The sequence below is a fragment of the Pimephales promelas genome, chromosome 5 (assembly GCF_988280905.1).
Source record: "Pimephales promelas chromosome 5, fPimPro1.hap1.1, whole genome shotgun sequence".
NCBI classification, from domain to species: Eukaryota; Metazoa; Chordata; class Actinopteri; order Cypriniformes; family Leuciscidae; genus Pimephales; species Pimephales promelas.
Window position 1 is genome coordinate 25,091,931 of NC_142773.1, and position 24,950 is coordinate 25,116,880.

A 24,950-nucleotide genomic window follows, 5' to 3' on the forward strand; every position below is an offset into this window, starting at 1 on the left:
GATAGTTTTAATGGCATTTATTGGTAAGATTTCTGTTCTACATGCATTCACACATTCTTTCTACATTAGCAGTGCTTATGCAATAAGCATGATATTTAATGCTTACTTTAGTGGCTTTGCAACATTGACATGAATGAACTGAATTAAATCAATAATGTATTAAATTGAGCTGAATAGTGATACTGTTGCATTATGTAGAGCTGCTTTATAGCTAAATTTGTTTGTTTTTGTTGTTGTTGTTTTTTGCAATGCTGTTATTTTCCTGTTTATTTCTGCAATGCATTGAAACTATCTAAAGAGTTTTACAAATAAATGAGAGTTGATTTGCTTTAAAATGCTAAATTCAACATTCTTCACAGGTGCCAGTATACAAGACAAAATTAATCCAACATCTCTTGCTGTCCATGCAAAGGACAAGGAAAAAGTGACTATTTATTGCGAATATCAGTACACAGTGTCAATGAATAATCTACAGTGGTATCGACAACACCTCAACAATACCTCACCAGAATTCCTGATTCTAATAATGGAGTCAGGACAAACACAGACAGCTACACCTCCTCATCCTCGGCTGACAGCTTCAGTTGATAAAGCAAACAAGATGGTGAATCTGGAAATCTTCCCTACAGATGTGGCGGATTCTGCAATGTATTACTGCGCACTGCAGCCCACAGTTGCAGGAAACACCATGAACACCATACAAAAACCTGCTCAAAACTAAAAGGTTTAGAGAGAGTCTGCACACATACCACAAGAGGGCAGCACTTTTCACGACTCAACAAAATAAGCATGTGCATAGAGTTGAAATGTTGTAGTCTACTATCAACCACATACTAACACCTCAAGGGATTGTAAACAGAAGCACACGGCTGATCAGTAACTTCAGGATGAGGAGATCGCTAGTAACAATTCTCATTGCTACATCAGGTATTTGATATAGCCTGAAAATGTATTTGAATTTTTTCAAAGCTTAATAAATCTGAATTTATCACAAAACTTTTAAACAACATTTTTTATTTCCTTTCCAGTTGCTCTTGGTGATCGCATTGGACCAGATGGAGCTGTTATTACTAAAAATGAAATGGAACCGGTGACATTAAGTTGCTCATATGAAACAAGCAGTGAACATGTCGATCTTTATTGGTATAGACAGTTTCCTAACAGTGAGCCACAGTATTTACTATGGAAAGGTGCGCGATCAAGAGACGGTGGAAGTGATATACCAGATCCTCATTTTGAATCACATACAGACAGAACATCCACTCAACTGATTATCAAAGCTGTTGCTCTGAAAGATTCTGCTCTATATTACTGTGCTCTTTGGAAAGACCCAGCGATACAAAGTTTAAGAGAACCTGTACAAAAACACACATACTTTGAACTCAAAAACATCAAAATATTAGCCAAACCAAGACGTAACCATTACTATATGTGGTAACCAACACCTGCGACTGATACAGTAGCCAAAACCCACAAAATAAAAGGTTTAATGAAGCACGTGTAACACAACAATCAATGTGCTGAAAAGCAGTGCTGTTCCTATATATTAATCTAATTCTTAAATTAGTTCTACCAACAACAAAAATAAATAAATAAATAATTCTGTATTTACTCACCGGTGTTGTTCCACGTCCGTAAAACCATCGTTCATCTTTGAACACAAACGAAGATATTTTTAATGATATCCGACATTCCCTCCATAGAGATCCAACGCAAGGCAGACATATTGTAATCCATGTGACTCCAGTGGTTAAACCTCCTCAATTGTATGAAGCGACGCGAGTGCTTTGTTTGCGCAAAAAACAACAACATAAGTTTCCACTTTATTTACAAAAATATTGATCTGCAACGCGCGTTCACAAGAGCATCGACGCATGCGTTGTTTGTTCACATGAGAGCTGACGTTGTTAAGTGAACATTTTTGCAACAAACAAAACACTCACTTCACTTCATAAAATTGAAGTTAGACCACTGGAGTCACATGGATTACTTAAATGATGTCTTTTCTTTCTTTACCTTTCTGGACCTTAAAAGTAGTTGGGTTGGATTTCTAGTGACACAAACCTTTTTGATTTCATTAAAAATATCTTCATTTGTCTTCCGAAGATGAACTTACAGATGTGGAATAACACAAGGATTAGTAGGCCTAATTAATGACATAATTTTAATTTTTTGGCTGAACTATCTGAAAATATCATCACTATCGAAAATGCAATCCTTGTTAGAATTAAGAGTTTGAACCCAAAATAAGCTACAGGTATGAAACATATGTCACTCAAACATTCATTTTAGTGTCTGTCTCCTGCAGTTAGTCAATTTTTTTTAAAAATTTTAGTCTAGATACCCCACTTTCCATATAAGTTTGGGCTTTGAGTTGAGTTAGTTTGCTGTTTGCTTGTATGGTATAAAATAAAAATAATAAAATAAAACCAGAATATTCACCTTCAATTTCTCACGTTTGTTCTCCTAATGATTTATGGGCTGTCTCTAAAAAGTGGACCCCCAACTCTAAACCTAAAACATGTGTGTTTGGGGTCAGTAGGAGGGGCTTTAGTGTTTTGACACCATCTAGGCCATCCTGAGGATGTGGTTTTGAAATATATTTGGTTCAAAAAGAGCTGTCAGTCAAAGCATCGGCCTGAACAATGTTGCTCTGTTTACTTAGCTTTCTATCTACATTCAGAGGTGAGTAGCTCAGTATTTGATTATATTTAACTACTTCCATATTGTAACTATTTGTCCGATTTTTCATCATGAGATCTTTATAATCGCTGGCCTGCATGTACAATAAATCCTCCAGAGGTCAGATTCACGGAGATCACGGAAAATACGGTACAAGACCATAATGAACCTACATTTACAAAATACTCTCTTTGTCAGGTGGCGGTTGTGAGGATATCATCACTCCTGTCCAAACTGAGGTTTATGGGAAGAGTGGGGATAAAGTCACGTTGTCTTGCAACTACTCTTCAGCCCTTTCTTTGTACTGGTATCGTCAATATCTAAGGTCAAGTCCACATTTCCTTCTTCTGATACTGCAAAACAGCGGGGAGTCTGAAATCATGCAGCCTGGCATGTCAGTGAAATTAAATGAAAAGAAAACCTCTATGGACCTGGAGATCTCCTCTGTGAAAATATCCGACTCTGCAGTGTACTACTGTGCGTTGAAGCCCACAGTGAGAGGAAACCCGTCAGCGCCGTACAAAAACCTGAATCTGGCTTGACAAAGTGTTTTTAAGGACTGAGAAACACTAATACTATACAAACACTGCATCCTGACTATACATTTTTACCACATCTGTTCTGAATCACACTAGTACTATGGGGAACATTTTACAATAAGTTTCCATTTGTTAACTTTAGTTAACTACGTTTTTTTTCTCTCATAATTTACCAATACATTATTAAAATCAAAAGTTGAATCTGTTAATATTATTTAATGGACCTGACTCTAACATGAACTAACAATGAACAGTCATATTTGATTAACATTAAAAAATATTAACAAATGTATTGCTAATTAATTTATTTATCTGTTTGTTTGTTTGTTTGTTTGTTGATGTTAGTTAATGTATTAACTAATGTTAACTAAGGAGAGCTTATTGTAAAGTGTTACCATTTAATCTATTCAATATTTAGTGGTGAAATTAGGCAGACCGAACTAAGTGATAATTGCCAGCAGTGTATTTGATTAAAATGATGTATAGAGAATCATTACCAAAGACCATTTGTTTGTGTATTTCTTAAGATAGGTCAAAATTGATTGACTTTAAACTAGGGGTGCAACGATACCCTCATGTAACGATTCGATACATATCACAACACTGAACTCACAGTGACATATGAGGTAAACAAAATATTTACGGTTTATTAAAATGCTAAATTGTATATTACATTGTGGGTGTAAATGAATAGGCTTGGACTTGGTGCTGGTAATTCCAATGCACTGGATATTAGTGACACCAAAATTAAAATATTCATGATTCTAAAGCTGAAAATACAGAATTATTTTGACAAATACGCTTACACTCGGTCACTGATTAGATATATTTAAAATATTGTAGGCCACTTTTTACTGGTAATATAGACATTTCATATTTTCAAGACTCACAAAAACTCCAGCACTGTGTTATCATATATTATATTCAACATTATAAACATTACAATGTAGTACTTTTTTTTCATTTCTCACACAGTCATTTTTATTTTGGGTGAACTGTCCATAATATTGTCACTATCCATGATACATATTGTTGCATTTTTGTATTGTGATATATTGTGACACGATTTATTGTTACACCCCTAAAACTCATGTGTCGCTGTTCATTTCTCTCTTTGTGCAATGCTAAGTAATAAATCTGACAATGATAGTCACCTGTAAGCAGAGATTTTAATTTTATTGTGCCGAGCACAATATCTGATGAATGAAAATAATGTCTATACCCTCAATGCAGGATTTATATTTACAAATGAGTTACATTTTTTGGGCATAGCTCTCAAAAATCAGTTTTCTCCTGAATGGGTGAAGACAATTTTTTTTTGCATGTGCATTGCCGCTGTTTTTTTTTTCCTTTCTACTTTTTTAACGTTAATTTTAACACAATTCTTGATTTTTGCATTGAATATATTGCAATATGTTGCAAGTTTGTGTAGTTATACACAGTGTGGTTTATTTTCTAGTCTCAAAATCTCCCTATTGATCTTTATATTTTGCATCTCTCAGATGAATGTGAACTCAACAGTAGTATCATTTCAGTATCATTGTTGTTTTCCCTCCCAGTAGATGCATCATGGTGTCAAGAGGTGGAGCTCTCTGATTAGTTGACTTGACTTGGCTTGTTTTCTGTTGTGGAATGGAATCACATCATGTCACTCTTTGTAAGAGGATCAACCAACATGTGTCTTGCTGTCTTTGTCATTTTGGTTCTTCATATAGGCGAGTATTGATTCATTTCTCAGATTTAATTACTTCAGTTATAATTGTATTGATCAGAATAGCTTTTAACAAATATTTAAATAAATAAGCTTCTTATTTTACTATGCAATTTTACATCTTGTTTGTTTTAATTTATTTCATTGGTTGTCACAGGGAACATCCTGACAAACATGATAACGTCTCATGGCTCACAAAAACAAGTTTTAGAAGGTGAAAGCGTAAAAGTCACATGTAACTACAGCGGAGTACCTGATACTCTCCAGTGGTACACTGAATATCCCGGATCTACACCAAAGTTCCTCCTCTACATCTATGAAAGTGGCTTGAAAAGTGAAAACATACCAGAGCGTTTAACGCCAAGAATGAATAAAAATACAAAACGTGTGGATCTGGAGATCTCCTCTGCTGAAGTGTCAGACTCTGCTGTGTATTACTGCGCCCTGAAGCCCACAGTCACAGGAAACACAACTACACTATACGAAAACTTCGAACAGAGAGATATGTGCAGCATTGTGCTCCATGTTACTCTGAAAACAACCCTCATTATTTTATATAACATAATTTTGTGTTTCTATAGATATATCCACTAACCACCATTAAGTCAATTCAGTTGATGGATTTTATTGTACAAAGTAAAATGTTGTAAAGCTGATCTCCTAATTATATAAGTTTAGGTTGTCACTCTGCTGCTGCTGTTCAAGAATAACTTATTTTTAGCACAGTTAGTTTGAACTGATATCCATCTCTGCCTATATTTGTGCTGTCTTTGAAGTGCAGAGGAATCACCAGACCTAATTTGGGTTAGAGAAAAATTAGGACATGATGAGTTTTTGGTAACACCTGCAGGTGTCTGAAACTAAAATAGACATATACGTTAACGCTATACATCCACTATATTTCACGACTTGAGATAACGTGACTAGAAATGTAGCCTTCTTACATTTTTTTAAAAAGAAAAACAATCACTTCTGTAAAAAAATCTAAAAATATTTAGTATATCTAATACCAAACATTTTTTTTTGTTTTGTTTGTCAAATTTTGGTTGATTAACAATGCTTCATTAACCTGTTTAAAAATAATTAAGAAGAGAAGAGAATATAAAAAAAGAGAAAAAAAAAACTTTTTTTTTCAAGTGTGAAAAAAGTTTCAAGTGTGGTCACACCCACATAAAATCATGCATTTTTTTTTTCTCTGCCAATCATTTCTCCTGCCAATTTCATTTAAATATTGAACTCTCAGATGATGAGATGTGTGGGCGGAGCTTTCAGAGACATTCAAGAGAAATGTCATTCCTCAATATTCATTTAGGTTTTACTTTGCATTCATGATGTTCCTGTGCTCTCTGCTTCTGCTTCTGCTGACAGTAATACAGGGTATGTACGAGACTGGATTAAATATAAATATATTTAGAACTACATAATGCACCTGTAAATGTCAAATGTCTGATTTTGTGATTGACCAATTTTCCATGACTATTGACAATTATCATTATATTTGATGAACATGTTCTACACATATTTTCCAGATGAATGTTTTGCACAGACAATAAAACCGCTGCAGGGCAGAACACAAGTTACTGAGGGGGAAACAGTCGTTCTTTCATGCAAATGTGATGGCAGTGTACAGAGTGTAATTTGGTATCGACAATATCCTGGATCAGGACTGGAATTTCTGCTCCTTGTCGTCGAGTCATCCAAGAAGACTGTAGTATATGCAGATCCCCCAATCCCAAGAATGGATGGAAACATGAGTATGGGAGAAAAGAAAGTGGATCTGAAGATCTCCTCTGCTGAAGTGACAGACTCTGCTGTGTATTACTGCGCTCTGAAGCCCACAGTGACAGAAAACATGATAACACTGTACAAAAACCTCCAACCCCTCTCCATAAATGAATGGTGTTGAAATTAAATCTTTCAAACTATTTCTATCTTCTTCTAATTAAACTCCATGGTCCTGTTTTATAATTTCTGCAAGGCAAGGCAAGTTTATTTATATAGTACATTTCATATGGCAATTCAAAGTGCTTTACAAAAAGGAATTAAACTAATCACAAAATAAAAGTAAGGAAAATTAAAGCAGTTATAAAATAAATTAAATGAGATATATGATACAGTTATAAAATTAATTAAATTTTAGTTTTAGATTTATGGTGATTACACTATGTCTGTGGTGTTATTTCTTTTGGCACGCCTAAGAAATCTATTAGACGTCTCCGATAGACCCGATTTCCCCCTAAAATTGGACAGGAGGAGCTCTAGGGATGACTCAAGGGTAACCTCTAGTTCACTACCCCATCAGTCCACACCCCAACAACCCATTTAAGCCCTAAATGGAACCAATCCAGTCTGCACCCCACATAATCGTGAGTTTAATTACACATCAAACTCAATACTCCACAACAGACTCTACAGATTATTGTTTTAGTGCAGGAACAATAAACAAACTTGCTTGAAATAAACCAATAACCACCACGCAGTATGCACTACAATACAATGTAATATGAGGTACTAACTGGAGTCAGCTAATTTTCCAACGCATTCTCACCCCAAGGCGTCACCTTTGACCATGCTTCAATATTTGACGTTTTAGGCGCCCTTTAGCGTCACGTACATGACGCGATCCTACGGCGTCATCTAACTGACGCTAAAGGAAAGCGTCTATTAGAGGACGTGGTTAGGTTTAGGTGTGGGGTGGGGGTAGGGTACACGCGATCCTAGGGCGTCATTTTACTGACGCTAAAGGGCCCCTAAAGCGTCAGATATTGAAGCATGTCCAAATGCTTCCCAAGGCGTCAGTTAAGTGACGCCTTGGGGGTGAGAATGGGCTGAATTTTCTGGTTCTTTAAAAACATAAAAATGAGAAAGTTCAAATAGGCTAATGTGAAGTTCTGCAGTTGAACCATAAAAAAACTATGATGTAATGTCTGAAATTATCCACAAGAGGGCGTTCTTCAACCAAAAATCTTCAAAGGGCACATAAGAGGAGGAGATACAAGGTAATTACTTCAGGCATGCAGAGGTTTCAGAGACAATTCAACATAGTGGCTCATTTGTTCCTCGTCAGAAATGATATCCCTTTTTTGTCTATGGCTTATGTCAATCTTAACAGGTAAGATAAATGCAATTAATCGAATTAGCATAACTGAGAAGAGGAAACAATTCAAAGTATACTTCACTTCTTCTCATTCCTATATTTCTTCCTCTCTTTCTCTTAGGACACGCTTCTAGTGAGGGAATAGCACCAGTCTCTCCTAATGAATTTGTCTCAGAAGGTAAAACAATCACCCTGTCCTGCAGTTACACTGGATCAGCTGCTACAGATGCCCTTCATTGGTACCGTCAATACCCGAGATCCAGGCCAGACTTCCTGTTTCTGGTTAATGAAGCTAAATTTAAGCAATCAGCTGACCCTCCAATTCCAGGAATATCTGCTAGATTAAATGAGGAGAAGAATCGTGTGGATCTGGAGATCACTGGCACTGCATTAACTGATTCTGCTGTGTATTACTGCGCCCTGCAGCCCACAGTGACAGGAAACATGCATGCACTGTACAAAAATGAGACACATTGAGAATAGAGGCTGGAATCTGTGTTCATTGTCTCTGCTCAATGGCCAGGAACTATTGGATGATTATCCATGTTTGCATTCAAGCATTTTGATTTGGCAACTTGATTTGGCAGATTTTTGGAGTGGCTAGCAATAGCATGCTAGCTTTGAAAGCATGAGATGCCACCCAAACTTCAGAGCATTTCCAAAGCCACGTCTCCAAGAGACGGCGTTAAATTACCTCATGTCTCAAAGCACAAAACATTACAATAACAATGAACGTAAACAACTTACAGAGCTCTTACTTGTACCACCTGACTGCTGCAGATTAATTTTTACATAGAGACATAAATTTGAGTATGAGCTCTGGGTAGAATGTCATTGTACCATCTCGTAATTATGGTTAAGACTAGGGGTGTAACAATATATCGTGCCACAATATATCACAATACAAAATGCAACAATACATATTGTGGATAGTGACAATATGTATTGTGGATATGCATTTTTACAAAATAAAAATTACTGTGTGAGAAAAAAATTCAAGTTTTCAGAGTTGTAGTGTAAGTACTACATTTAACTACTAAATATAATGTTGATTATAATGTATAATATGCAATGGGGGAATATGTGTGGGTCCTGCCTGATAATGAAAATGTCTTATGTTACCAGTAAAAAGTGGTCAAGATTATTTTCAATATATCTAGTCACTGAAAGCATGCAAGCATTTTCATCTACAATAACTCAGTAATTTCAGCTTCAGAATCATTAATATTGTTCCGCATTCAATATTCCGCTTTCCAAAGTTCCTATGGCGGTCTATGAGTGTAGGAACTTTGTTTTTGTTTTTCAACAGCTTTGGCTTTACTATAGAAAGCTAAACTTTGACTGACCAAATCGACTGCTTTAAAGATAATGATTAATTTTGAGATTCTGAGTTTTGAAGAATTGTCTTATTATTGTCTCCTCAACAACTGACCTTGTGTTCAACACAGAATATTTCTGTCACTATGAACTATCTATTTATATAATTATATATATAGCCAAGATGTATTTCACATTCTCTAATCATAATCACACTGAAATATGTGGGTGGAGCTTGAAGAGATTGAGTTGGCATTTACCTCTTATGATTTCAGTGTGTTCTTCTGCACTGCAAACATGAGATCACTTTTTTACCTACTTGTGCTATTAACAATTCAGGGTGAGTAGGATTAAGCATTTTCATTATCTCACAATATTTTAATATTATATTTGATCTTATTTGAATTCTAGTATATTACATTATTATTATTTATGTAAATACATAGCAAAAAATACAATAAAATCACAACTGTTTAGATTATAGATAATGGCTGAACATTTTGTTTTATTTTTTTTTACTGTTTTTCATGCTCTATTTGCAGAATCCTTTGGCCAATCAATAACACCATTGGAGACCACAAAACATGCCACTGAGAGAGAGTCAGTCATTCTCTCATGCAAATATGATAGCCAAGCACGCTCTTTACATTGGTATCGACAATATCCTGGATCCAGACCTCAATTTCTGATTCTTGTTTATGAATCTGGCAGTGTAACACATGCAGAACCCCCTTTCCCAAGACTGGGTGCTAGTGTGAATAAGGTGGAAAAGCAGGTATATCTGAACATCTCTTCTGCTGCAGTCACAGATTCAGCGCTGTACTACTGTGCCCTGGAGCCCACAGTGACAGGAAGAGCAGCCACACTGTACAAAAACCTCTGTGAGGAGGGGTTATACTAATGTTATAGGCTACTATGTTAAAGTCAGCATAAAAATTTTCTTCCCTACTGTGACGTGTGACTGAGTGATATACTTAAACAAGAAAAAATGTAGGGCGAGATATGATTTTGTACATTGGAAATTGACTGGATGGTTTGTGGTTTGCTATTGCTGTGATCTCATGTGAGTCACAGGCTGTCCCTCCCTCACGCCAAAAAACGCCTCAGCAGAGAAGGCAAGAGATGTTTTGCCAAGGAGGCAAAGTTATTTTGATTAAAGATTATGAGGACACATAATTTAAATATATATATATATATATATATATATATATATATATATATATATATATATATATTCAATTCAATTCAAATTGCTTTATTGGCATGACTGTACATATTACAATATTGCCAAAGCTTGTAACACATAGCAAAGTGAAGACATTAATAAAAAATATAATAAACCATTATATATATATATATATATATATATATATATATATATATAAAATTATGTGCACAGTTGAATCATATACGTATAATAAATATTGAAATATTCAATAAAAAAGTGTCCGTTTTGATTTTATGGGGACTTTAAATGTTCTGTAAGACTATAATTAAAAAGAAAGACAATATCTTGCGTTCTTAACCTTCCATATAATCTAAGTCTTGGTTTAACGTCACTGTTTTGCGATCATACGCTTAACTGAAGAATGAATGATATTTAAAAATGAGGCTTGAATTCTATAATAAATTTAAACTTTTCTGAAAGTGCCAAGCTTTGGGAGTGTATTTTTTTTTTCCTCTCTTTCCAACTTTCAAAAAAAGAGAAATAAATATATAATCGTATTTTAATGTGAAAGATCCAAAAAAATTTATTTAATGAAATAGTATTGGTGTCAAACTTATTTCAAGACCAAACTTTATCTGATATAGCGCTATATCTGAATGCTTTCACTGATTGTTATGGGTGGAGCTTTAAAGGATCTCTAGAAAAATCTCAATTCTGTCTGCAGTTTTCATTTGTGGTTCAAGATGATGCTCCTGTGCTGTCTGCTTGTGTTTTCAGTAACTCAATGTAAGTAGCTTTTTTTTTTTCAAATAGATTATTAATCAATTGTATTTTATGCAAGTTCATAGTGTTAATTTGCTATTTGATTTATATTTTCTGAACACCTGCATCTTGATTTTCTTCCTAACTTATGTTTTCTATTCTGTACAGATACATTTGCACAGTCAATAAGACCATTGCAGAACAATGTGCATGTAACTGAGGGGAAGCCAGTCAATCTCTCATGTAAATATGATGGCAGTGCATACAGTCTACATTGGTATCGACAGTATCCTGGATCCAGACCTGAATTTGTGCTCCTCGTCATGGAGTCAGCCAAGAAACAAGTGATCTATGCAGAACCCCGTATCCCTGGAATGGATGGACAAATGAGTATGAGTGATAAACGTGTGGATCTGGAGATCTCCTCTGTTACAGTGTCAGACTCTGCTCTGTATTACTGCGCCCTGCAGCCCACAGTGACAGGAAACACATCATCACTGTACAAAAACTTAAAGAAAGAGAAAGAACATATCTGTCTTTTGTCATAGACTCATGTTTGTTTGCAGAATGAGCAGATTACATTGATTTAGCAGATTGGAATTTTCAAAATGCTTGAGTACTTTCCATAGATAAGAATAAAAAATAATGTTATAAATAATGTAAAAAATTAAGGACATTTTAACATAAATATTACATTACAAATAATAGTTTGTGGGCAATATATTAGGTTTACATTTATATGAATGAATAAAGGGAAGAAGAATATAATTTGTCCTGTGACTGCCCTTTTATTTTGTCTCTATTTGTTTTTAAACTCTTTCACATCATTTGAAATCTCTTTCACTTTAAAAGAAAGATAGCTAAACATTCTGGACAAAATTGTGGATTTGTTGGTCCAGTAAAGTAACTTTTAACTGTTCTTTGTGCTGCCCAACAACTTTATTTTATATAAATTGATTGTCTATATTCAAAACCTCAAACAACACCCTTATACTCTAAAAAATAGGTCCCAAAAGGGATTTTTGCAGCAATGCCATTTAGAATAACTTTGGTATTCCCCAAATAACCTTTCAGTGAACAGTTTTTCAAAAAATAAAACGATAAAATATGAACATTACAGAGCCACCTAAAGGAACATGGTGGTTGAAAAAATATGGGATCGGAGGACACAAAGAACTAAAATGTTTTGCGAGAGCATGTTAATTTTCTTAGGGGAACACAAACATTTTGCGCAACAATGCACAGTTTCTTTGGGAAAGCAAAACATTTAAGATGTCCAACAAAATATGCTGTACCTTGAATGATTTCATTGTTCTCTCACAGCTGATTGATTTAAATTCATCATTGCAGCATGCAGCCACAAGATGGCATTACATGTCCATACATACTGTAAAGTCTCATAGACTTGTCAGCAGTGATGCCTGTTTAACAGCACTGATATAAACTTGTGTAAAATCAACAGTATCTCATATAAAATATACCTTTTACATCAGGCAAACTACTTGTCCTCAAATAGATACTGTAATAATTAGTCATTCAAACGAATCAGTAAAGTAATGGCATAAAATGTACAGTAGATGGCAGCGTTCACTCCGATTACAGACGATTTGAACATTCAATTGGTGTCACAGTCTAGTGCCCATGCAGAATCAGCCAAAATCTCTTAGTTATAAAGTTTGGGCTGCTTGCAAGGATCCGTGATGTTTCTATGCAATGTCTGGTTCATTTCTAAGCTATGTGACATTTTTTTAAGTAAACCTTACAAAAATAAGTCATCAAGACATTAATAATTTGTGTTGAATGGGTTATAAACTGCAATGCTCTGCCTGTTTCAGGTGATGTAAGTGGAGAAGGAATAACGCCTCTCTCCTCAACTGAACTTGTAAGAACTGCTGACTCCTTCACTTTGGCCAGCAAATACAATGGGTCTTACAGCAGTGATTCTCTCCTGTGGTATCGGCAATACAGCAGCTCTAACCAGAGTTTTTGTTTCTGGTTAGTGAAGCCAAACTTGAGCCTCCAATACCAGGAGTGTCTGCTAAATTAAATGAGGAGAAAATCTGTGTGGATCTCAAGATCTCCTCGGCTTCAGTTATGGACTGAGGTATGTTACAAGAGGTAAAAACGATATAAATACTGTTAATTTTCTCACACAAACCGCTCGTTTCATGTCTTAGGCCATCAATGTGTACTTACATTTACGAGTCATTAAATCATGTTTAATTTGGACTTCTCTGTGCATGCTCTTTTAGGTGGTGACCATAGACCTCCATTATATGACTGATAGACACGAACGGTTTGACCTAAAAATATCAAAATTGAAACTACTGCGGAAACAAAGACACCTACATCTTGGATGAACTGGAAAGCGGTTTTTAATTTGTAAAGTTTTAGGTATGAATATATTTAAAATATATCATATTTAAATGCTCTGAAAGTGGCAGTGGCACGCATATACATTCCATTCCATTATCATCTATTTAAAATATTATTATTTTAATATATTTCTTGTGTTTTAACGGTTACTTGTCAATCAGGTGGCAATACTACACTTTTTCTCATCTATTGCTGAATTGACAGACCCTAGTCTAAAATATATTAAATGAGGACAAGAAAATGCTGTACTAGAAAAATTCATCTGACTCAGAGGGTGGAGTTCTGCGTCTCTGAATGGATCTCACAAAAGTGCAGGAGCACATATTATATGATGAAACAGACATCTTGATTTGGGCATCCAATATATCAACCATTATGTTTATTTACACACTTATGATTTTATGGATCCACCTGGGTGAGATAAACTTATGCACACACATTTTGACTTCCTCTAAATTAATATTCATTTTGAATTGAATTGGAATCTTATTAAATGTAATTTTATTTAACGGCTCCTGTAAAGCTGCTATAACCAAACTGTTTTATTTTGTTAGGTGAGACAGAGGCAAATGCAATCTTCCCACTATTACCTATAAAGAGCACTGTTGTAGGTGGAAATGTAACTATATCCTGCAGTTACAAAGGATTCACTGGGTCTGGAAGTGTGCTAAATGTACAGTGGTACAAACAATATGCCAGATCAAAACTAAAGTTCATTGTCCACAGCTATCCACAGGGAGGTCCAGCCTTACCCATAAACATATCACGATTTTCTGGCAAATTTGATCAAGACCTTCAACAAGTGGATCTAAAGACACTGCGTGAAAAGAGCTGTAATCGGGCATGTAAAACTCCTGAGTACTCCTGTGTACTCCACAAATAAACGTGTGTATACAGGAGTTTGCTGTCCCGTCACACAATCCCGAAAACTCCTGGATATGTACCAAGTTTGGGGCACAGCAGGGAGCCACTAGGGCCATCAGTTACCATGGTGAATAATCCCCAGGTCGGGGTCAATGCAAGGGAACATTAGCATTTCACACCTTTGGGACACAAGGCAGTGGCCTCCTTCAATTGGTCAGAGATCTTACATAGGATTGGGTGCTCAATGCTTTGTCCCTCCTCTAAACCCCCACACTATTGGTCCAGTTTATGGCCTCATTTGGGTTTATTATTACTCATTATTAATATTCATTGTCATTGGTGTTCATGGTTATAATGTCAAGACAATCAGATAGACAAAGTTGAGTTTGTTATTTTTATTATTTGTAAATGACACTGGGCACATGACATATATATTAATATACACACAGTCAAAACTCTATAAATAAAAAAAAAACATTAGCACAGAATACATTTTACTATTAGTCATACAATAAATAACCCCATATAATATATAAGGCCTGTGTATAATATATGTAAAACAATATAATAACCCGAACAACCCACACCGACTTTCCATCCAATATGGCATCCTACTCTTCAGACATGTGGTCAACTGTTGCAGTCTTCCAGATAGCTGCATCTTCCTCTGTCTGGGGAACCCCAGTCCTGCAGCTCAGTAGCTGCAAAATGGGAGGGAAAAAAGTAATTAAACCACTGAAAATATCAAATGGGTTGGGATGGGAGCCTCTCCCAGGCTGAGGCTTTTACTCAGATTTATATGTATTTATACTTACTCTTCTTTTTCTTTGTCTCATGAGCATAATTATCCAGCTGTCCTCCATCTTGTCTTTGTTATCATCTTGGGCCATCCTGTAACCCCTTCTAACAGTTTCAAAATATGTCTTGCAGGATGCTAGAGAGATGGAGATAGAGAGGGGGAGAATATGTTTATTTGTAACTAACTAATCTATACAGTTAAAAAGTTGTAGCCTTGGTACATTCTCTTGTGACTTACCTTTAACAACAGCAGGATCTATGTCCGGTACAGCCATTAAAAAGATTATGACCTCGAGGTTGTGGGGGGAGGATAGACTGTAAAGCAGTAATTAAAGAAGGTTGATTAAAAATATAATTTAGAAGAAAAGACTGTTATGAAAACATAGTTTTAAAGATATACCTTGTCTGTGCGTCATATTTGTGTATGTTGTTTTCCCCATTGTGCAATCTCCATACAGCTTCCTGTAAAAATCCAACATAGTATGAGGGCTCAATTCGAATAGATTTATAAATAAAGCACCCAAAGTTAAGCAGACACTGTGATGGTCAGAAAATAACTTACCGCAACAGAATTATTCCCAGCTCTCTTTCATTTCTTTGAAGCAGGCTCCTCTTTTGCCTCTTTGAGCTCATTGATGTCAGCCTCCATCTTATCCAACCTCATGTCCATCATCTCCAGGTTTTCAAATATCCTCTTCAAACTTTCATTTGCCATATACACCAGTCTGTTTTCGTTTGGACTCAGAGATTTAAGAGCCATATTGTCCCTATGTAAAGGAGTAACATCTCCACTCTGCTCTCCGTAACACTTGTTGAAGATTGACACAATGTAAAGCCTATCACCTTTCCTGAATACTAATGAGGGGGGCAGGGGAATAGGGGCAAACTTGAGCCAGTCCCAAAACAAATTAGCATTTAAAAAGCCAAGCCATCAACTAACAGCATGTGGTCAGACAAGTTCCTGTTTTCGGGCCTTTACAGGCATTTACAGGTACGCATAACAAAGTTCCAAAGATCCCTGACAAACAGCACATTTCGCGGGCGTTTTCATTGTCCGAATTCTCCCGTATACACACTTTTTGACGCAGTGAGATCTCAAATGTTGTTTGGACAGATTCAGCAGTGTACTACTTCGCACTGCAGCCCACAGTCACAGAACACTAAGAGCTCACCATACAAAAACATAACATACTTTAGATTTAAGGAATTACCTGTCAGAGATAATTATCATCACTTTTTGGGAGATTTTCGTTTTAGAGATTTTAAATTCATACATGACATGATTTGGCGTCAATCCCAATCCCATAACAATTCAAATGGTTAATAAATGAAAAACAACATTTCTTCACAAAATATGTAACGATACACTTCACCTTATTCACAGAAGCCCTTATGACACATTCATGGATATTGTGTGGATGTCTTTACTTGTTTGTTTGAATGAGTTGTTTTCAATTACCAATAAATATGAGAACATTTTCAAACCAAACATACAAAAGATCAATTGCAATCCCCAATCAGTATCCCCAATTCATTTTATCAATAGACTAGACTAGAGGGTCCCACAATCCACTGGGTGGAGCTTGGTGAGAATGGGTACAGCAGAGGGCAGTCTCATGTTTCCCCAAATCTCATTCTGTATGTCATCTCCACCAGTCATAATGTTTTTGTTTTACCTCACCATTTTGGCACTTCTAACAGGTATTTACATTTAATATTTTCATTTGTTAATATATCTATATACCTCTACAAATGTATATAGGCTACAATTTAAAAAGAAGAATTAAAATACTGAAAGTGCCGCAATAATACTATTCCTCTGTTTTTTATATTTTCCCAGAGAGTGTTTTTGCAAATACAATTACACCCCTATATGCTGAAGTGCATGCGTCAGAAGGGGAGAAGACGACTCTTTCCTGCAACTACGATGGAAGTAATATAGTGGGTTTTCAGTGGTACAGACAGTACCCCAACACTGCCCCAGAATTTCTCTTGCAAGCTTTTGAAAATCTGGGTCCACAGGAGAATGACCGTCATGTCGCTGAAGCGCTAAAGGACCAAAAACAACTGGACCTGAAGATCTCCAAAACTGAAATAGCAGACTCTGCAATATACTACTGTGCCCTGGTGCCCACAGTAACAGGAAACCTTTCTACACTGTACAAAAATATGAAATGATGAAAAATACATGACTAACATCTTGAGCAAACTTATACCATATCAGAACAACAACATCTGTAATCAAACAAAGTGTTTAGCTATAAAGTTGTCACATATACAGTGAAAAATGACTCAAGACCTCAAAGAGGGTGGAGCTCTCTTACTAAGAGGGTGATCCAAAGTTTCTCTATGTTTACTGACTTTGTCATCACTTCAAAGATCACCCATCATGCTTCTCTTTTGTTGGATATTTCCATTATTTATCGGTAAGAGGAGTTCTAATTTTCAGGGCATCATCCCCAATATGCTAAAGAATAAAAGCCAGAGAATGTGGCATGTGAAGTAAATTTCGAACAACCGATGCATGAGTTTATGATGACAAGATCTAATTCCTGTTTTATTAACAAACATGTATTTCTCTCTCTGTTTTACAGGAATTTCTTTTGGAAACAAAATATACCCATTATCCTCAGAAAAGCGTGTTTTCATAGGTGAAAATGAGATTCTTACTTGTAACTACAGTGGTAATGTTGATAATCTGCAGTGGTATCGCCAGAATCCTGGATCTCGACCCGAGCACCTCATTCTCATCACAGAATATTCAGATCCTGATCTTTCACTCCGTCTGTCAGCAAAAGCTGCAAAAGACATAAAACAAGTGAATCTTACTATCTCCTCTGCTGAAGTGTCAGACTCTGCTCTGTACTACTGTGCCCTGCAGCCCACAGTGACATGAAACCTGGGAACACTGTACAAAAACGTGGGATGTAGGCTATTATATTTGTGTTAACACTGATTTATTTAAACCTCTGTAGAAACAGTTAAAGTCATCATAGACTAAAAATATATATTCAAACCAGTTAATTCAAACGTGTTTGTTCAGTGTTTCAAAAGTAAAATCACTCACTCAGCCCAGAAGAGGGCGCTGTGCTCTACACGACACTGCAGTTCTCCTCATGCATGTCATGATCTTACAAACCTTTGACATCTAGAAGCAAGTCAGCTGTTTTCTCAGAGCATAGCATTATAGTCAATGATGATTATAGAAATCTAAATCCTGATTCATCACTATTCTGAACAATTTTGAAATAAGATTTATTTTCCAGATAAATCATAAAAATACTGGATAGGCCTATTGTATATATATATGATATTTAAATGAAACTGTCTGTGCAGTGCAGCACCAGAACAATTTTAAAAATATATGTTTATTAGCGAATACTTATTTTTTTTAATTGGCAAAAGGTGACGCTCTAGGCTCAAATCATATTATTTTAAGTAGCCTACATAATTGACTAAAAAATACAAATCCTTAATATACTCACCCCCTCACAGAAATTTAAGTCATTAAAATTTGGCCTTCACCACAGTTGTTTACATCAGACACTTTACACCATATAAGGAGAAGAAGGCGGAGCAGAAACAACAGCACACAAATCTCATATAGATTCTTCATGGATTTGAATGTAGGCCAAAAGTGAATAAGATTTGAGAACTAAAAGTCTCACAGGTCACAGGGTGTTGCTACAAAAGAAACACAGAAGACACACTTGCTCTTTCTGTATCACAGCTATGAGGATGCTGTTTTTTTACTTTACAGTCATGGCACTTCTTTCAGGTGATTGATTTATATTTATTTCAAAGCTATAAATGTTATATTTGAGCATATACAAATATTTTTTTCTGATACTGAATTAATGTTTTTTTTTTCTTCTGTTGTTGTCTTTCAGACAATGTTCTTGCAAATGCAATAACATCCCACTCTACGGAAAAGCATGTGTTAGAAGGAGAGAAGACGACTCTTTCCTGCAATTACAGTGGAAGCAATATTAACAATTTTCAGTGGTACAGACAGTCTTCCAACACTGCACCTGAGTTTATCTTGCAAGCTTTTGAAAGTTTGGGACCACAGAAGAAGGACCAGTATATTGCTAAAGTTCGAAAGGACCAAAAACAACTGGACCTGGAGATCTCCAAAACTGAAACAGCAGACTCTGCAATATACTACTGTGCCCTGGTGCCCACAGTAACAGGAAACCTTTCTACACTGTACAAAAACATGAGTATGATCCTCATTTCATAATACATCTGAACAACACCCCTCCCGCAACCATTCAAAAGATTCTAATATGATACTGCAAGTTCACAAAACTGTCTCAATCTGCTGTGATCAACAGCAGCATTAAACTGACCCTTCAGTTTTTTAAACTTTCTTAAATATATATATATATATTTTTTTGTATTTTTTTTTACCTATGTTTTCTTTTTATTTAGACAAACTACACAATGTGTGTCTTTAAACTTTACAAAAGAACAAGCTTATGCCTTTTATTACCATAGTATAGTGTGCTGTTCTTTTTAATAGATGGAAGTGCATGTTGCTTAAAAAACTGTAACTGTGTAAAATAAAAATAAAAATGAAAACTCACAAAAACCCATTAATAAACATATTCTAATAAACTATACATCTAATAAATATGCAATCAAAATGTTTGTGTGTGTGTGTGTGTGTGTCTCAGATAGAGTAAAGACGCATGGGACAGAAGGTGGTCAAAATGTTTGTGTGTGTGTGTGTCTCAGGTAGAGTAAAGACGCATGGGACAGAAGGTGGAGCTCTCTCACAAAGTGTTTAATGTGCAAGAGGCTGTCTCAGAGTCACTCGAATTTGCCATCACTCCCTCATTGTAGAGTAGACCATCCATCATGTTTCTCCTTTGTTGGACATTGTTTTTATTTATAGGTAGGTGTTTTCATTTTTAAAAGCTTGATAAAGATTTATAAAATGAAAATGTTGTATGTGTAGCAGCATTTAAGTTAAGGCAATTGATGTGTTAATGCTTGGTTTTCTATTTAATGAATAACAATGTTTTTTGTTTGTTTGTTTTTTTGTACAGGAAATTCATCTGCAAACCCAATACAACCATTAACCTCAGAAAAGCGTGTTTTCAGAGGTCAAAATGTGATTATTTCCTGTAACTACAGCGTTGATGTAAACAATCTGCAGTGGTATCGTCGGTATCCTGGATCTCGACCCGAGTACCTCATTCTCATCACAGAATATTCAGATCCACCTGATCCTTCACTCCGTCTGTCAGCAAAAGCTACAAAAGATATCAAACGAGTTGATCTGGAGATCTCCTCTGCTGAAGCGTCAGACTCTGCTGTGTATTACTGTGCTCTGGAGCCCACAGTGACAGGAAACACTAGAACACTGTACAAAAACCTGATATTCAATCAGATTTAACATGCATTTGAAAGCCATAGCGTTCAAAACTTTAATTAAACTAATTAACTAAAAAATAAAGTATTATATAAATATATATATATATATGGTTGTGAACATTTGTCCAGTGTCTTTCAATCAAACAGCAGCAACACCAACTAATGATAGTTGGCATAATAGAGGCAGAGGCATAATCTCAATATTACATACAGTGGAGTGAAAAAGTGAAACACTAGTGAATATGGCTCTTTTACATTTTTGTTTTATTTAATATAGTCAGTGTCACAAATTTGTTTATTTTATCAGTGGCCTATATGCATTTATTTTTCAGATTCTTTGAGCCTACTGTATAATAAAGCTGAAACGTCTGAAGCAGTCATCCGTTGATCCTGAGATCCCGAGAAGCTGCTTCAAAGTAGTAATTTAGGATTTATGATCATTTTAATTCATGATAAATTACCATAAATAAATTATCATGGAATTTATGATAATCCACCTGCTACTTATCTTTGAAGTTCTTCTTAAAATAGTCACTGAAAATAACTGTGTATATATATATATATATATATATATATATATATATATATATATATATTAGGGCTGTGCAAAAGTTAATTGCGATTGATCGCATCCAAAATAAAAGTCTGTGTTTACATAATGTATTTGTGTGTGCTGTATATAATTATTTTGTATATATATAAATACCTATGCATGCATGTATATATTTAAGAATTATTTGTGCTTAAATTCTGTATATATTTATAAATACATAATCTATATTATATAAATATAATAAATATAAATATTTTATATATGAATAACACATTTTCTTCAATATATACATGCATGTGTGTGTATTTATACATCCAAAATAATTATATTCCACACACACAAATATATTATGTAAACACAGACTTTTATTTTGGATGCGATTAATCGCAATTATTTTTTGCACGGCCCTAATATATATATATATATATATATATATATATACACACAGTACATCTTTAACCATAGAAAACAATTTCTGTATAAATAGTCTCAATAGAAAATAAGTTGTTGCTCAAGTCCTTGCCACAGGGTGGAGCTCTGCAGCCTGTTGTTAAAAAGCAGCTCTAGTTAAATGTGATACAGTCAAGGTTGACTGTAACACTTAAAGCATGCATTGACTCGAGTGTCGAGGTTGAGTGTGACACTTAAAGCATCCATTCTACTGAACAATGGCCAGGTTCACAGTAGTCTTGTTTGTATTTGCACTGCTTAAGGGTAAGTAATACTTTAATTCTGATTGTTGTATCTGTGTCAACAGCAGCTGACCAAACATTACACAAACTGTATCAAGTATTTACAGCTCTGTTGAACAGTAATTACTTTAATAGATTTTCTCTATTCCTCTTTTACAGAGAGCGCTGACGCATATAAAATAGAATCTCTCTCATCAGAAAAGCATGTTTTAGTTGGAGAAAGTGCTGTTATCTCTTGCAAGTACAGTGGACTTGGGCCCAGCTTCCAGTGGTATCGGCAATATCCAGGATCCAGACCAGAGTTCCTTATCTTTCAAACAGAGACTTCTGTTTCATCCGAACCCACATTACGTCTCACAGCGATACCGAAAAAAGAAATGACACAAGTGGATCTGGAGATCTCTTCTGCTGAAGTGTCAGACTCTGCTGTGTATTACTGCGCTCTGAGGCCCACAGTCACAGGAAACACATCAGCACTGTACAAAAACTTAATACTTTTACTCATCTTATATTATACAAAAAATGTAACTTGCCAGCTTCCTATTAACTACGATAAATGATTAATTGAAAAAAACGATGTGTCAGCCCATCGGAGAAACAAAGTCTCAGTAAGAGGGTGGAGCAAATTCACAAAGACTTGAATGTGTGAGAGGCTGATTCAGTTCTCAGATCTAGATCTCAGTTCAGATCCAGCTTTACAATCACTCTTCATCAGAAACCATCATGTTCCTCTTTTATTGGATACCACTCTCATTATTCATAGGTAAATCATTTCTTAATTATTATTTTATTATTATTATTATTATTTTATCATTATTTTATTAATGTGTGCACAAGTAACGGTTTAATAAATACAGATGCCTTCTTTCCATACAGGAAATTCCTTTGCTGACAAAATACAGCCATTATCTTCTGAAAAACATATTTTCAGAGGTGACAATGTGACTCTGTCCTGCAACTACACTGGTCTTGTATATAACCTGCAATGGTATCGTAAATATGTGGGATCAAGACCGGAGTTCCTAATACTTGTAAATGAAAATTCAGAGTCATCCGAGTCTTCTCTTCGTCTGTCAGCAAAAGACTCAAAAGACAAAAAACAAGTGAATCTTACAATCTCTTCTGCTGAGGTGTCCGACTCTGCTCTGTACTACTGTGCTCTGAGGCCCACAGTGACAGAAAGCCCAGAAACACTGTACGAAAACCCTGATTACAGTCTTGTGCCTTTGTAATGTTACTGATTTCACAGGTCAGTTTGACATCTCAATAAAATATTTAATAACTCCTTCTTTAAGTTGTATTTCAGGTGTGTGTAAAGGTTTAATTGCTTAAAATGGAAAATAAATAGATGTATCTTCACATGAGGTGTTCCAGTAATTTCATGTGCATACACATGTTTTTTTATAACATAAGATTCAATAATTTAAAACTAACGTTTTCTCATTTTTCACAGTTTAACTTAATCTATAAATTAAATAATAATAAATCTATAAATTTTGAGAACAGCTTTTAAGACGGATGCATGAAAAATTCTTCTATCCTAAAGTCTTTTAGAGGGTAAAAATTACAAATACTGTCCAAGTTCTTGGTAATTCATGAAGGCCTGAATGTGTTTGTTTTCATCCAGAAGAGGGTGTTCTTCTCATTTCTTTAGTTCTCATGTACACAAAGAGCTCAAGAGCTCAATCATGGAAGATCAAATCCTGCCACAGGGTGGAGCTCCAGACTTAAATCAGTGAGTGAAGAACAAGAGTTTGTCATTTCATTTCATCATGCTGCTCTGTGCACTTGTAATATTTTCAGCCCTTGCAGGTAAGATTCATTTATTTATCACCACCTGTTTTCATTTAAACATGTTAATATTACATTTATCTGATCTCAATAGTGAATTCAGTATGTTTTGTTCTTCTTCAGGAGACTCTCTTGGAGATCAAATAACATCTCATGGTCCTGAAAAAGAAGCTCAGGATGGTAACAGTGTTACTCTCTCCTGTAACTACAGTGGTGCTGTTTACAATCTACTGTGGTATCGTCAGTATCAGAGATCCAAACCAGAACTCCTTCTCTACATGACTGAATCTGGAGATCCAGTTAAAGCAGATCCATCAGCCCACTGGTTTTCTGCTAAAGTTGACAAACACTGAAAGCTCATGGAACTGGAAATCAGCCCTGCTAAAGTAACAGACTCTGCACAGTATTATTGTGCCCTGGAGCCCACAGTGACAGGAAACCTGTTTCCTCAGTACATAATCTTCCTGCATATTAGCCTTGCTTTTCATTGATGCTTAACAAGCACATGTATTCTGTGTGTTGTGTCTGTGACTGAATCCACTATCAGTAACACAGGGATCTATGAATAATTCCACAAGAACATAACACATATTTCCATTAAGAACACACACACAAACTTAATGTGGTAAACAAGAAGAGTTCAGAAGAGACTTGATACACTTACTGATTGATCATTAAATTCAAACTACGTACAACAATGATCCTTATCTGCTCTGTTTTAACATTTGTCTTGAGTTATGGTTGCCCATAGATCTTTGACTCGTCTCTTTACATTCATCTTATCTCCACTGGACTCAACAGAAGACTGTATCATGATTAGAGTTTCTTTTACTGACTGATAAATCCACCAATGTTAGTGCCATTATAGTCCACCTCATCTTCATATGTCCATCAGTCTCCATAATAACAAACGAAACGTGTGTATCTGGAGATCTCCTCTGTGGCTGTATCTGACTCTGCTGTGTATTTTTGCTCTGGAGCCCACAGTCACAGAGAAGCCTACAGACACAATGTTTTGATTTTGATTAATCTCCTCAGGGTTGCGTTCTCAGTCCACTCCTGTACTCCCTGTACACATACGACTGTGCAGCTACACAGCTCCAACGTCATCATCAAATTCGCTGATGTTTGTAATTATATACTGTACATATGAGTATATATTATATATTATAATATAATATTACACTGTTGGAAATAACTGTGATGTACGTTTTCTCT

At 35.5% G+C, this 24,950-nt stretch overlaps 2 protein-coding genes and 1 gene segment (V, D, J or C); all 3 read left to right on the top strand.

The window, feature by feature from the left end:
* The first annotated feature begins 2,780 nt into the window (after positions 1-2,780).
* LOC120464994 (T cell receptor alpha variable 18-like) lies at positions 2,781-3,224 on the top strand. The segment is given in 2 exon segments: positions 2,781-2,832; positions 2,881-3,224. Coding segments are annotated over 2 exon segments (396 nt in total).
* Positions 3,225-9,600: 6,376 nt separating this feature from the next.
* On the top strand, positions 9,601-11,940 carry LOC120465031 (uncharacterized). The gene is made up of 4 exons (XM_089131700.1): positions 9,601-9,686; positions 9,889-10,240; positions 11,239-11,300; positions 11,445-11,940. Exons 1-4 carry the CDS (start codon positions 9,644-9,646, stop codon positions 11,822-11,824), a joined length of 837 nt encoding a protein of 278 aa, XP_088987826.1. The 5' UTR covers positions 9,601-9,643; the 3' UTR covers positions 11,825-11,940.
* Positions 11,941-16,886: 4,946 nt separating this feature from the next.
* Positions 16,887-18,217, top strand: LOC120464974 (uncharacterized). Its single transcript, XM_089131702.1, has 5 exons — positions 16,887-17,015; positions 17,155-17,473; positions 17,539-17,564; positions 17,657-17,740; positions 17,909-18,217. The coding sequence occupies exons 1-5, from the start codon at positions 16,907-16,909 to the stop codon at positions 18,208-18,210; spliced, it is 840 nt and encodes a 279-aa protein (XP_088987828.1). The 5' UTR covers positions 16,887-16,906; the 3' UTR covers positions 18,211-18,217.
* The last annotated feature ends 6,733 nt before the right edge of the window (positions 18,218-24,950 follow it).